Below are 16131 nucleotides of genomic sequence, written 5' to 3'. Positions count from 1 at the left end.
TCTAACTTGATCAGCTCTATTTTTATCTATATCTATATATGAAAATATGTGTATCACAAAAGAAATGAAAGAAAAAAGGAATAACCTACTTGTTTCAACTATGGAGAAGAGGAACATTTCTTGAAATAAAATAAATTGAAGTCATCAGGGAAATGGGTTTGGGTATGTAAAGAAAAAAGGATTTTGTGAAACAAAAAATATAAATATAGTATCTTTAAAATTAAAAGAAGAGAAATAGATTGGGAAAGTATTTCCCAGAAATTTATCAGACATATAAGATCTGAGAGCTATGAGCAGCTGATGAACATTCATAAGACTGATAACACACACTCCCTAGTGGAGCAATAGTCAATAGGTAATTTACTGGAAAAAAAATAACTGTTAATAATAATATGAAAAGATGCTCTAGATTCCCTATTAATTAGAGAAACTATAATCAAGCCAATCATAAAATAATTTAAACTTTTTAGAATGGCAAAAAATAGTGGTTTAGGTTTTTTTGCTTTGTTTTTGTTTTTTGTTTTGAGAAAAGGATAAAGTCAATGTTGGTAGGTCAGTGGGAAAACAGGTCTTCAAGTCCATTGGTAATGGGAATGGAGATTGGGGCAAAAATTTTGGAAAGCAATATGGAAATATACAACAAGGTTAACAAAACTGATGACTTTTCATTCAGTGACTTGGCTGATAGGAAACCACAAAAATGAAAAAAGGACCTAGATATAAAAAAATACTCAGTTTCCTTATTTGTCATAGCAAAAAATTAGAAACTATATATTCACATGTATAACACATATCTGATTGCTTGCCACCTCAGGGAGGGGGGAGGGGAGGGAGGGAAAGAGGGATAAAAATTGGAACCCAAAACTATAAATGAAAATGTTTATTATTAAAAAAGAAACTACATATTCAATAATTGGAGAATGGCTGGATAAATTACTGCATTATATTACTGAAATGAAATATTGTGCCATAAAAGATAAAAAATAAGGCTACAAAGAAATACAGAAAAGCAGGTAAGGTGATGCAGAGCAAAATCAGCAGAGTCAGAACTGCATATATTGTCTACAACTATATTTTTAAGAAAGACAGAAATAAAGCAGCAATGAAAACAGTAAAATTAGTTAACAGATCTGGAAGGAGACACAGAACAAAAATACTTTCTGTTTGTTAATTTCTATGATTTTACTCAAACTTGTTCACAAGAATGGATTATTAAATTTTCAGTGTGAGCATTTACATTCTGAAATTCAGCAAACTTACAATCAGGGCTTGATTCATTGTTTTGTTGATCAGCTAAGTTTAAGAAAGTGATAGAGAAAACATGAATAATGCAGATTAAACATAAAAGTGGTACATTTTTCCCCTGGAAAGACATTTGTTAAACAATAACCAGCATAGCCCTGGTTTTATCCTGTTACAATAAATGTACCTTTTAAAATAAATTAATTTGACTATTTTTGTTGACACTTAAGTTTATTAAAATTATTTTTATACTTGCCTTGATATAGCTAATAAATTTAGTAGAAAGGGCATCAGTTTCATCAGTGAACTGTTCTCTTTCTTCTCCTGAGTTATCATTGTCAGTCAAAAGGGAAGGCTCCTGATGAAATTCCCCTGATGAGAAAATAAAGAGAAAAGGAAAAAAAAAAATTCAGGCACAGTACTGCTACTCAGTCAATTCGAAGTTATTGACAAGCTTGGATTTTCTAATTCAAAGGACACAGTAGCTAAAAATGGATAGCAAGAAAGAAAAAGAAGAGAAAGAACTATAAAGTGGTTTACAAATGGAGCAATGTCTGAAGTTTAATTCCAAATAAAAAAAGTCACTCCTTTAATTTTATAAATCACAAAAGAGCCATAAAAGACATGAGAGTTTATGTGTTCTCAACTACAGTATGCTGCTACCTTTTATCTCTACTTCTTGTATGGCTGAGTGGGAGAGAAGGATGCAGGAGTCATAAATGGAACACTGGAGCTTATCCAGAGTAATAGAAAATTAAAGCCACCTTTTTAATGAACTCTAAGATGGACGAAAATAGAAAGCATGTGATTTACTGGAAAAAATAATTTTTAAATGCAAAATTAGGCTAGAGTCTTGACCCACATACTAGTTCCAAAGGAATCTGTCTGTAAGAAGTCTGAGTAAGTGAGAAAGGAGCACTCTAAGTAAGGTTTAAGGACTATTACGGCTATATAAAGTTGTAATTAATAACAATTAATAAATGAGTGAGAAAAGTACCACATACTTTTTTACTTCTCAGAAAGTTTGCACTATAAGATCATAGAGCTTTTCTATTTGGTTGTTTGTAGTAATATTTTTATTAGAATGTGCAAAATTCAGTTTCTAAACTAAATCTCAAGTAAATGTGGTTGAATGTGAATTGTTCAGACAATGTGAATGATGAGCCATTACCACTTGAAGGCAGACTACATTAACTACAGCAACTAAGGCAAGGAATATCAGTCTCTTGGGTACTGACTTGCAAACTTAAATTTATGAAGTGACACCACAGCATGAAAATCATAGAGGATCTAGTCTAAATGAACATCCTATTATGGATACTTTTTTAGAAATGCTAAAGAAATTGAGAGTGCCAATCAGTTATATATTAATCAGCTCATCATCATGCCATAAACTAATATATTCCAAACAATTACTTTCCCACATAAAAACTGAAAAAGCGTCAATTTTAGTATGCCTATTTGAAAGTCATCAATTAGAGCAAAAATCCAAATTCATCCATTTAGAACTTGATTGATTCCTATCCAGGTCGGCAATGGATTCCAGGGCACTAAGCATCACAATTTACATGTCCCCAAATAGCTTATGCATAACCAATGATAATAATAGAATCAAAGAAATTTAGAGCTGAAAGGGACTCTATGAATCATTTATTCCAATCCCTTTACCTTGAAGATAAGAAGCTAGGGCTCAGACAGCTTAAGTTATTTGCCCAATGACAGATAGCTAGGTAATTAATGGCCAAGCTGGGACTACAGATTACATTTCATTCATTCGAGAAACATTGATTAACCTTGCAGTCTGTGTAGATAATAGTATTAGATGCCAGGGAAATATATAGTTCAAGTTAGTTCAGCAGAAGAAGGAATTATTCATTTGAAGAGACTATTCATTGTAAACCACATAGTTGGTAGGGCCTATTAAGGAATAGAGGAAGAGGCAGGAAGTGCTAAATTACATAAATCTTATTTTATTTTATTATTTTTTTGTGAGGCAATTGGGGTTAAGTGACTTGCCCAGGGTCACACAGCTAGTAAGTGTTAAGTGTCTGAGGCCAGATTTGAACTCAGGTTCTCCTGACTCCAGGGCCGGTGCTCTATCCACTGCGCCACCTAGCTGCCCCAAATTACATAAATCTTTATGATGCTCCACCCTCACCTGGAAATTAGGACAAAAGAAAGTCTTTAGTTCTATAACTCCCCTCCCCTCACTTGCAAAGTTTAAATCTAGTGACCACAGAAAACGATAAAACTGAAAGATTTGTCACAAACTAGGTGGTATAATTCACACAACTATTACAAGATGGATGCGATGGTCTTGATTCCCCAAATGTACATGTAAGGGCCATTCATATTATGCTACTGGCTGAATCCTCTATGTCTCTTCAAGACAGGCAAGATGTAAAGAGCACTAGCTTTGGAGTCAGAAGACCTAGGTTCAAATGTCTCTGTCACTTCTTACCTGTGTGACCTTGGTAAGTCACATCTCTGGGTCTCAGTTTTCTTATCTATGCAGGGATTGGACTAGATGGCTTCCAGATCTTTAATCATATGTATAATGGTCATATTTACAAGTACTTTTTCCCTTTCTAGACTGTGGAGTATATGGGAGGTTCGTTTGGCTTCCATATAGACAGGCAAATGACAAGCACATGTTGAGGTAAAAGTAGAGCTTTAAGGTGAACCTCACTCTCAAGACTGGTCTTCTTTGAGACTTCTGGATCATGCCAAGAGGCATCCATAATGTAGAAACCACCTCCCTGCTCCCTGTTCACCTACACAAGGATGATGATGTTGAATCAAGCATCTAAGGAATTAGAAACAAGTAAAATAAAACAACCCCCCCCTCCACTCAAAATTTAAAAAAAACAAACCCAAATTTGAATATTTTTTAAGTTGGATTTTCCCCCAGAGATGTAATTTGGTAGTAAAAACGAATGGAACTGATTGATTTTTCTACCCAACCAATTAGCCGTATAAGTAGGTTAACTGGTGTTTGTAAAAAAGGTTTTTCAAAAATATTTTTGCACATTTTAAACAGAAAAGTACACTTTGTCTTCTCATTTTTAAAAATCCATCCTCTTATTTCATTGCTATAGGAAATTGCTAGTAAAGAAACTCCTTTTACCAACGTAGATAAGTGCCTTCTCTTCAATGCTGGGGTCCCAAGGGACTGAATAACTAGCTCTTCTGGGAATGAGGGGTGATTTGAACTGAAGTCTTCCTATCTCTGGAGTCAGACTTTTCAACCACTTTACCTGCCCCTCCTTACTGTTTCCTCCTTGCTTTTTCCCTTCATTCTCTCGTACCTTTGACTGGGCTAAGGCGATGACATGAATCTTCCTTGACAATCTGCTCTTCTTCCATGATATTTGACATTGGTGCATTAAGGCTAACAGTATCTTCATCAGAAGGCTAAAAAGAAATAATTCAACTATCTCATTCATGGAAAACATTACAATTATTAAAGATATGAATATGGAGAATTAGCTGTTTTAAATGAGGCAATTTGATAAAATGGAAAAAGCAGTAAATTCTGAGTGAGAGAACATGAGATTAAATCCTAGCTTTGCCACTTAGGAGCTATTATATAGCATGCATAATTATTCAGATAAAACCTCATTCCCAATACTTCAGATTGGCATATTTTTCCTTTTTGGTTGGATCAACCACAAATTAAAATTTACAAGTAGTAGGAAATTAATAGCTATCTTATATTTAAAGTGTATAGCTGACCCATCTGATTTTGGAATACTTTATAATAAACAATCTGTGATTGCCATCTCCAGCTGTTTCCTGCTAGCATACTATCATGTGAAGGTTATTTAAAGAAAAAGCAAACATGATTCTTTTAGAGATGAGATATGGTGCCTCCTTTGAAAAAACAATATTCTTTTCTTCCCCTGCTTCTATTGACATTCTATGCTAAGTTTCAAGTGTCACAAAGGTGAAACTGGGCTATCAAAGGTTAAATTAGGAGCTTGACAGGCCTTACCTAAATGGAGGTTAGATTAGAATATGATCCCAGCAAGGGACCGTTTCATTATTCAGGGACCCATCTTGTTAAGTCTGAAGGGGATTGTTACCAGAAGGTTGTCTACCAATACACAGCAATTTGTGGAACCTGTATAGCATGGTGGTTGCTATAAGATCCTTGCAGAAATACAGTAGGCTGAATATTTGTTTGTTTGTTTTAATTAGAAGATAGAATGACAAGTTCTTGTGTGATCAATAATCATAACTGGCAATAATCTAAGATTTCAAATTAAAAACAAAGAATATGGCATAAGCTAATTCTTGCAAAATTTCTGGCTTTTACATTTTAATTTTTGTAAACTTTTAGAGATACTGGGGGGAAAAATTGACATTTTAAAAAACCCCGACTCATCAAGTATTTATTGAACATTTAGTGTTCGCACAGTATTCAACCTGGAAAGAATTAGTTTTAATTTTCTTAACATAAGCCATTAAACTAATAGCTAGGAAGTAACAGCCAAAGGATTTACTTCTCAATTCAACATGGCAAGAGAGATGAACAGAGATTGTAACTTACCTCCTATGGGTAATAGATAACATGGAAGGAATTTTTAAAACCCTTTATCATTACAAAACTAAGTTCTGTAGTGCTGCCAAGGTTACTGAAACCAAGAGCATGGTGATCATCAGAACCAGGAAGATGTCTGTATGGTTTATTTTCCTCACTTGGCCTTACATTTTTAGTAAAATTGCTAATATATACATCTATGAAAAATAATAAATTCATTAGAATAAGATAATTTTTTCTTTTAAAATTATATATCTACTTATAACAAATCCTAAAACTTAATTTAGTATTAATTTTAATAATATTTTATGGATGAATTTAAATACAACTATAACTTTAGAAAAACACTATGAACTATGGTATATAGTTCTTTTTGTTACAATTATGTTACAATTAGTAACAAATTACCTCAGAAACAAAAGTACAATTGAGAAATTTTAAGGACATTGCAGAGAATTATATTATAAATGATAATAAAATAGTCCTTTAAAATGTAAAAAAAGGCTATTATAATTTTATGAGGGGGTATAAAAGATACAAATTTTTTTAAAAGAAAAAATCTACAGTAAGAATACTCACTCTGCTAAGTAGGAATCAAAATTTTTAAAAAAACAGAAAGCAAGGAAAAACCAATCAATTAAGACTGGGGGGGGCAGGGTAGGTGGGAGATGACTATTCCACAGTATGCAATAATTAGAATAGCTTACACCTAACAGCAAGAGAACAAGAAAAAATTAACTAGGAAATGTAGTGTGCTAATAGGGACTGAATCTATAAAGAATTTAAAATATATCAGATAACATGTGTTTTTGTTTTTTTTTTCTGTTAGGTGTGGGTAAAAAGGAAGAAGTTATTTTAAAATGTTTCCAAAAAGGGGTTAAAAGTTTATAAAATCTGGTGCAGTGGATAGAGCACCAGCCCTGGATTCAGGAGGACCTGAGTTCAAATCCTGCCACAGACATTTGACACTTACTAGCTATGTGATCCTGGGCAAGTCACTTAACCCTCATTGCTCCACAAAACAAACAAACAAAAAAAGAAAGAACAGTAAAGTAAACAAGGCAGATAGTTTACAAAATAAAACCTAAAGTGCTGTGTATTTGTGAATTAGTATTAAATCCTCATTCATTTGAACTGCTCAGCTTGGAGTCTGTCATAGTGAAGAGAGGCATTTACTTTTGTACATACTGTTGCTGGGGGAAAAAGAGATTCTGATAAAATTAAGGAAGAGAATAGAGAGAATGCACAATTTTTTTCAAAAGTCCTTTTGTAGCGTTTGCAAATAAACATAATGCAAATAGTTCATTAAGGCAAATCCACTTGAAATTTAAAAAAACAATGGGGATATTTGATAGCTACAAAGTTATATTTCTTTAAACTATTAAAAAATTCATAAATTTTGCCAATTCAGCCCCACTATTCTATAGCCTGGCTTTTTCTTCTGCCTGCTATCCCTTTCCAACAATTCTAAACTAGTCAAGTCTTACCATAGTTTAATTTAATGAAGAATGGTATCTTACCAAACCTTTCTTGCAAAATTCATTCTAATACTCTAACTGAATTAAAATTCTAGAATAAAGAAATTCAGAAAAGTGATGTCACAGGTATTTAAAAATGAAAGAGAAGAGAAGAAAGTGAAGATAAGGAGGGAAGACGATGGAGAAAAAGAGGACGTAGTGGGGGTGGAGAGAGAGACAGAGACAGAGTTGGTAGGAGTGGGGAGGGAGGAAAAACAGAAAAGCATCATTTCACAAGTCAGGGGAATAACATATCCTTTCTGCAAGACTCAAAAGAAACTGCCTCAAAAAATTGTGCACTCTCTTCTGGACTTGGTTTTTCCTAAAAAGTCTCATTGAATTGAGGAAGTTCAAAGTCAAGGAATAGAAATGATAAAAGGTTTAGGACAATTACTTTTTGAAGGATTTCCCCCTGGGGACAAGGCAGTAGAGATTTAAGTTTATCAAATTCTAGTAAAAACTTTTCCAAATGCATAAAAAAGATAATAAATGAACTAATGGAAAGTTATTTACAACAACTAGAGGAAACCCCAGTATTAATACCACTTCATTTATAAAAACCCAAAATTTTATCAGGATATGTTAAAGAACTCCAATCCCAAAATCATAGGAAATCAAAATTTGGCCTCAATTCACAATTAAGATGCCTTTCTTGTGAGAAAGCTGGAATGCCATGCACATTTCATGAACTACACACGCGCGCGCGCACACACACACACACATACACACACACACACACACACTCTCTCTCTCTCTCTCTCTCTGTTTCTCTCTGTCTCTCACTCTCTCCACTTCTAATATACTTCTTCACCCTCTAAGTTTTGATACAGCTTTTGGTCAAATGGCAACAGTTATTAAGCAGCACAGACCCTAGCACATAGTAGGCACTTACAAATGCTTGCCCATTGTTTTATCACTATGTACTGGGCAATACACTGGGCACTATGAAGAGAATGTAAAACAAAACAAAACAAAACAGAAGTCAGAGTCTTTGTCCTTAAGTTCACTCAAGAAATAGCACATTGATACATGTAAAGGAAACTATATGAGTAAAGAAGTTGTACTATAGATGTAAGTATAATACTCCCAAAACAAAGGTTAACTGCATTACCTCAGTGGCAGATAAACGCTTGTCTCCATTATCACTTCCAACTCCTGAATCGGAATCTTTCTTGCTGGGATAGATGTCATCAATATTGAAGTGAAATAAAAGACACCACAAAGTACATGTCAAAAATAGAGCAACTTTCAGTGTAATTGTGATTTTGTTTTAGATATGTTCTCTTTTAGGAAATTAGTCAGGAATTCAAATTTCATTTAATTCAACAAATATTTATTTAACACACCAAACCCATACTGTTTACAAAGGATGTGCTTGATCCCAAGAGAATACTACTATTAAGATACTGTCCTTCTATATATGAAGCTTAAAAAATTGGGCTAGAACTAAATGGAATTGGGACATGAACCTAATTAAAATTTCAGTTAGGGCTGATGGGGGGGAAAACTCTAATGGCTGGCAAGTTCTTTCTAGTTTGCTTTTCAGGGATTTCTTCTATAGCTGACAACCTGATATTAGCCTCAGTATAGTTTAATGTAGTGAATCTACCTTAAAAACAAATTATATACACATGTATGTTACAGATCTCAACATGGATCTCTAGTACCCTTCAAAATGTTATCACTACATCATCCTTCTATGTCACAATTCCCACACTACTGAATTTTCAAAATCCCAAATGCACACTAGCCAAGGGAAGAGAATAACTTGCATGGAACTCACTTAAAGTTGTGAACAACATTTCTGCATCTCTCTATAGAGACTGTAAATGCAGCCTCCAAATGAACAAAGATCAAAATCTGTTGGACTCTCGGGGCAGCTGGGTGGCGCAGTAGATAGAGCACCGGCCCTGGATTCAGGAGATCCTGAGTTCAAATCTGGCCTCAGACACTTAACAATTACTAGCTGTGTGACCCTGGGCAAGTCACTTAACTCCAATTGCCTCACCAAAAAAAAAAAAAAATCTGTTGGACTCACCTCTCTTCTACATGCTGCTGTAGATTTGGCCTTTCCATAGTATGAAGATAAAGCGAGTCTGTTGATTTCATCTGACAGGCTTGTATGCTCAGATACTTGAATATGTGCACTTTACCCTTTGTACAAATCTGTTAATAAATTAATAAGCTTTGATTTGGAAAACTGTGAAGAAACATTCGGATATTTTATTTTCTGGAACTAGGGACTTCCATACATTTCATTCTAAATACCACCAACCCTACGGACTCTAATAGTGATCCCTGTAAAATCTATTAAAATTCCATAAAGCTGTCACACAAATTATTTCTACAGAAAAGTGAAACTAAATAATGTCTGAGTTTTCCCATAATGATTTGCAAACCTCTAAAAAATGGCCTCCTGAAAATTGCATGTAAAGAAAAAAAAAAAAAGAAAGTTCAGCATGTTCTACCTAAAAAGAGGCCCAAAGATTATTTGAAAACCCGTCAAGGCAGTGTAATAAAATACTGCTTACTTGAGGGAAACATCTTGGTATGGTATATCATCCCTTTAAAAAAATAAGTTATAATTGTTCCCTTGGTTATTTATCTGAAGGTAAAAGGACATTCTTCATTCTGTTTTCATGCACACTGCTTAATATTTCTTTGGGCTTTACCCAACTGATGTCCAAGAACCTAAGTTTGAATCCATGCTCTGATACTACTTCCTACCCTCAGTGACTTTTCGTCCCTCAGCTTCCTTATGTAGGATTTGGATGAGATGATGTTCACCTTCCCTTGCAGGTGGAAGTTCTGACTATTTCCAAAGAACTACTTAAAAGTTTGCTGCACAGCTCATGAAAAATAAGAAATGGGCTAATCCCTTAGTAAGATGAATACCAAGAAAAAGGTTTGATTGACATTATTGACAAATAACTGAAAAACTAGCTTGTCAAAGAATTGCTTAAGTTCACAAACTCCTTCCCCCTTCACCTCAACCCTTTTACTCTTCTTCTCCACCTGTGATTGATAAGCTATCTCACCTGTGCTGGAGGGGACTGAAGAGGATTATTCTCAAGCAGTAACACTTGCAGCTGCTTCATCTCTCTAAAACAAATTGGAATCACGAGCACTTTATTGCAGGAAAAATCAAACTTTACCAAGGGAAGATCTACAAGTTCTAAAAAACAAACAACAAAAGAACTGTATGATTAAATGTCAAAAATATTTGTCTTTGGAGAAGTAAAATGATTACACAACATAACTAATAGTTTAAATTTTCTTTTCAACGTAGGCTGTACACAAAAACCTTTGGTATGTATGATGAACACTATCTGAATAAAGTAGAAACCTCATTAAGTTGGAGTCCACTAACTTAGAACTGTGATAATTGGATAAGCACAGGACTAAAACTTACCTCTGCGCTACCAGAAAAAGGGGCACGGGGAGGAGGTTGCTCAGCAAAGATATCATATAAACAAGATTTTAAGAGGACTGTTTTTATTTAAAAGTTTAAGCAATGACATAGCATATAAACAATGTGCTAATTAGAGACAAATCTTCTCTATTACTTAAATTGTGCCTGGCAAGTCCACTACTGAGCAACACAGTTGGCAATTAGTTTGTGATAGTATATAACATTAAAAATTAATAAAACTACATTTTTTCATACTGTATAATTCAGAATTTTAAAACTCCTCTCCCCTTCAACTCCATGCAATTTTGTTCTAGTGAGGTTTTCCCTTTCTACTTTTGGGCAAACCTTTTGTAACTACATAAACAAATAAAACCTTATATTTAGTTTATAATTCCCACCCAGTGGCATAGTAAACACTCAGTAATTTCAAGTATTCAAGCCAACTGGACTACCAACATTGACAGCTGCTAGGAACAAAATCAAATATATATTTCCTAGAGGAAAACGATGACTAAACAATGTCAGGCATCTAAGAGTTACAGCAGGTGAAGTTTGGGAAGTAACTATATGTCACAACTCCCATCCATGTAGCTAAATAAAATATTTACTATCACATGTTAGGGAAGAGCAAATGAGATATATATCTGGCATATATAGCTTTTGCCTTGAGAATTGATGAAATTAGGGAAAGACATGATTCAGAGAAGAGCTCTTTATGTTAAATTAGTAAGAAAATACCAAAATTAAGGAATTTGTTATAAAAAGCCTAAAAACCGATCCATATTTATATAGTTAAGAAGCTTTTCAACTATTTGAGGGTGACAACATCAACACATAAAATAGTAGCAAATATAAGATATGTAATTAAGTGCAGAAGTGTGGTAAGAAATATAGGAATTCAAGGAAGATGGAGCTCAATTAGGTCAGAATTAGTGAGGGAAAGCTTCATATTAATCAATTATCAATAAATAATTTATTAAGCACCTACTTTGTGTCAGTTACTTGTGATACAAATAAGAAAGAGTTCCTGCCCTCAACGAACTTACACTCTAATGGTGGGAACCAAAGTCCCATCAAGTTTCATGGAGTTAAAAACCAAACAGAGCAAACTAGTGGAAAATAAAGAGTTGGTTGGAAGCTCTGAGCCACTGGGATGAGGTTTTTTTTGTTGTTTTTTTGTTTTTGCTTTGTCCTCCAGCCCTCCAATTAGAGAAGAAAGGCAGCTGAGCATGCAGGAGTTAAGAATAGTGAAAAGCCTACCTGACTAGAGCAAAAGATGGGTGTTCAATTAATAATAGAATAAAATTTTGGACATAAAGAACAGGTGAATTATGAAGATGGTAGGGAGAAGAAGCTAGGAAGTTGCCTGAGCTCTCCTGAGTTTCTCTCAGAATCAACATTAAATCAAGTCTCTAAATGGATTCTGGAGCTACAGAACCTACAAAAAGACAGAGAGACAGAATATTCAAACTTGAGATAATTTAGAATACTTCAGGAAAAGTCTGCCTCACTTGAGAGATAGGGGAACATAGCATGGCTCAGTGCAGTGCAGAGGGTATCTGGGTAAATCAGCAGGAGGCTCTTGGCCACAGCATAGAACAGCAGCTCAGGCCCCTTGGTCCTGGCTCAGCAGGCTGGTGGCACAGCAGGCCAGTTGTGAGATGCCCCAGCCCTGGTTGAGAGGGTAAACTGCCAGCTAGAGAACCACCCACAGTACAGATGCAACTAGGTCAAGCAGGCCCAGAGTGTTGAGGAATCTGCAAGCCCCAGAGACATCAGAACAGAAAGCCAGTGATCAGGCCCCTATCCTCCAGCATAAGAAGCTTGCAACAGTGGCCCCCGTGACCCAGGGGGAGACTTCAACTTTAAAAGTCTCAAAATAGGCTAAAATTGGAGTAAGAAACAGAAAAGGACCCTTACCGTAGAGAGTTTCTATAGTGACAGAGAAGACCAAAACATAAACTCAGATGAGGACAACATTGTCAAAATGTCTACATGTGTAGGGCAGCTAGGTGGTGCAGTGGATAGAGCACCGGCCCTGGAGTCAGGAGGACCTGGGTTCAAATCCAGCCTCAGACACTTAACACGTACTAGCTGTGTGACCCTGAGCAAGTCACCTAACCCCAAGTGCCTCACAATTAAAAAAAACAGAAACAAAACAACAACAAAATGTCTACATGTGAAGCCTCAAGGGGGAAGATAAATTGGTCTCATGACCAAAAAATCTTCTTGGAAGAACTCAAAAAGGATTTTAAAAATCAAATAAGAGAGGTAAAAGAAAAAATGTGAAAAGAAATGAGAGAAATGGAAGAAAATTATGAAAAAAGTCAACAGCTTGGAAAAGGAAGCACAAAAATTTACTGAAGAAAACAATTCCTTAAAAAATACAATTGAGGGGCAACTAGGTGGCGCAGTGGATAAAGCACTGGCCTCAGATTCAGGAGGACCTGAGTTCAAATCTAGCCTCAAACACTTGACAATTACTAGCTGTGCGACCCTGGGCAAGTCATTTAACCCCATTGCCTCCCTAAAAAAAAAAATTACAATTGGTCAAATGGGGGAAAAAATCCACCAAAGAAACCAACTCCTTCAGAAGTAAAATTGTCCAAATGGAAAAGGAGTTGCAAAACCTTATTGAAGAAAATAATGTCTTAAAAATTAGAATTGGGCAGGTGGAAGTTAATGACTCCATGAGACACCAGGAATTAGTCAAAGAGAATCAAAAGAATGAAAAAATAGAAGAAAATGTTGAAAAACCTCATCAGAAAGACAACTGACCTGGAAAATAGATTCAGGAGAGATAATTTAAGAATTATCGGACTACCTGAAAGCCATGATCAAAAAAAAAAAAGTCTAGACATTATATTCCAGGAAATTATTAAGAAGAACTTCCTGGATATCCTAGAAGCAGAGGATAAAATAGTCATTGAAAGAACAGGGGCAGCTTATGGAGGCTTTTAAAGTCAGGCAGAGGAATATGAACTCAATGTAGTAAGAACTAGGGAGTCATTGAAGGTTTTTAAACAAAAGAATAGTAATGAGATGAAAAGTAACTTTATGACTTGCCCAGGGTCACACAGCTAGCAAGTGGCAAGTGTCTGAGGCTGGATTTGAACTCAGGTCCTCCTGAACCCAGGGCTGATGCTTTATCCACTGTGCCACCTAGTTGTCCCCAAATTGACCTTATTTAAATAGAAAATAAAATGGACTCTTCCATATACAAAATAGAATAAAGAGGATTATATAAGAAACTACAGATCTCTATTATATATAACTTGTTTTATTTTTAAATATAAAACAAATTTAATATGTATGAGGGAGGGCAGGTTTTTCTCTTACCTGGCCTGTTCTCTGATCTGAAGATAACCTCAAGCCAACTTGCTAATTAACCAGCCAGTAGGACTTTGTGTGCTGTGGTGGTTCTTATCTCCTATGAGCCTGCACCCTTCCCCGAACTGGGCCTCCCATCACTCAAGATTTCTTCCTGGTTCCCTACTGGGGTGGGATAGCCAAATTCTTCCCTAGGTCCTGTAGACACCCCTGTATTTTCTGCCCTGGTCAGCCGTTCAGCCCTCTCACCCGACTGTAAGCTTAGTTCCAGAAGACGCAGGTGCTGCAGATGATTTGGTGGCTGGGGGTTAAGTTTTTCTGGCATGCCTGGGGTCTGTGTCATTGAGATCACGGGTTAGACTCTTGTTGCAGCCCAGCATGGCCCCCTCTAATCTGTCTTTGGCTGGAAAATAATCTCAGCCTGTCTTTTTGTGGATTTTGCTGCTCCAGGGGTTGTTTTATTGCTGTTTTGGGGGGTAATTGTGTCAGGAGTTCTGTGTGTTTCCTCTGGCATCTTGGTTCTGCCCCTGGAAGTCCATAAATTTAATATGCAATTTTCAAAGTTGTCTCTGATTGTCCATAATTGTCCCTAATTTATTCTGGCATTCCTTTGGTTCCCTTTTATGCATTTCAAGATACCCCAATGACCTCTTTTTCTTCCTTTTTTTTTTTTTGCTACCCTGTCCCTGCCTAGGTTACCCCCACCCACCACTACCACCACCCATTAATTGAAAAAGAAAAGAAAGACAAATAAAGCCTTTAAAACAGATATGCAAAACCAAGCAAGACAAATTCCTATATTTCAGCATCTGAAAATGTAGTCTTCTGACTTTCAGTCTATTACCTTATAAAATAGGATTTTTTATCAGAGAAACCTCTTGTAAATATTTTTTCTCAGTAATATATTTCCTTTCTAATTTTAACTAAGTTGTTTTTGTTTGTCCAAAATCTTTTAAATTTTATGTAACCCAAATTATCCATTTCATCTTCTGTGATCCTCTTGATGCCTTGTTTGGGCATGGATTCTTCCTTTATATATAAATCTTAAAGTTTTTCTGTAATGTGACTGCCTTGATGTGACTCACAGGGAAGCAAAACCTTCTAGTGTCTCTTCCCTGACCTGTTTTTTTTTCCTTCGCTTTTTTGGGAGGCAATTAGGGTTAAGTGACTTGCCCAGAATCACACAGCTAGTAAGTGAGGCCCTGACTCCGGGGCCAATGTTCTATCCATTTCACCATCAAGCTGCCCACCTGTTCTGTTCTTGAAGGGGTACTTTAATTCCTGCCATCAGGGGAAGCATTAAGGCCAATAATATTCCACTGTATTGTTCAGTCATGAACATGGAGTCAGGAAGATTCATCTTCCTGAGTTCAAATCTGGCTTCTAATACTTATTATCTACGTGACCTGGGCACATTACTTAACCCTGATTGCCTCAGTTTCCTCATCTGTAAAAATGAGCTCTGTCAAGAAAATCCCAAATGGAGTCACCAAGAGTCAGACATGACTGAACAAGAACAACAAGCTTTTAGATGAGCAGCAGTGTGGTACAGTGGAAGAAGCACTGGATTTAGCAACAAAAGGCTTGAGTTCAAACCCCACCTATATCACTTACTACTTGTGTGGCCTCTGGCAAATAACTTGACTTCCTGGGTTCTTAGTTTCCACATCTATAAAATGAGGAAGTGAGACTGGATGGCCACGAAGGTCCTTTCCAAATCTGAGTCTATGTTGTTAAACCAGATCTGTACTAGGGTGCTAAAAGTGGGAATAGAGAAGCAGTTAGGTGGCGCAGTAGATAGAGCACTGGTCCTGGAGTCAGGACCTGAGTTCAAATTTGGCCTCAGACATTTGACGTTTACTAGCTGTGTGACCCTGGGCAGGTCACTTAACCCTCACTGCCCCATAAAAAAAAGTGGAAATAGAGAGGAAGAGGAGCAAGAAGGTGGAAAGAGAGATGGATCTGACAATAGTTTTAGGACTGAATGACATGGGTAATGATATTGCCTCTTTCAGGGACAGGGAGCTCAGGGTGGGAAACTGGTTTTAGTGGGGCAGGATGAAGCTCACTTGTGGACATCTGCTGAG

General features: G+C 36.0%; 1 protein-coding gene across 1 annotated transcript in view; it reads right to left on the bottom strand.

Moving 5' to 3' along the window:
• LRCH1 (leucine rich repeats and calponin homology domain containing 1) overlaps nucleotides 1-16131 on the bottom strand; it is a 239061-nt gene that overhangs the window by 53912 nt on the left and 169018 nt on the right. The window contains exons 5-9 of the mRNA XM_043993719.1: nucleotides 10341-10477; nucleotides 9341-9468; nucleotides 8414-8477; nucleotides 4551-4656; nucleotides 1499-1614 (exon numbers count right to left, since the gene is read on the bottom strand). Of these exons, the coding sequence (XP_043849654.1) occupies nucleotides 1499-1614; nucleotides 4551-4656; nucleotides 8414-8477; nucleotides 9341-9468; nucleotides 10341-10477 (551 nt within the window). The remainder of the gene's footprint in view (nucleotides 1-1498; nucleotides 1615-4550; nucleotides 4657-8413; nucleotides 8478-9340; nucleotides 9469-10340; nucleotides 10478-16131) is intronic.

Source organism: Dromiciops gliroides, chromosome 3 (genome assembly GCF_019393635.1).
Source record: "Dromiciops gliroides isolate mDroGli1 chromosome 3, mDroGli1.pri, whole genome shotgun sequence".
In the NCBI taxonomy this organism is placed as follows: Eukaryota; Metazoa; Chordata; class Mammalia; order Microbiotheria; family Microbiotheriidae; genus Dromiciops; species Dromiciops gliroides.
Note: the sequence above shows the minus strand (reverse complement) of the source record. Positions and strands in the feature narration are given on the sequence as shown.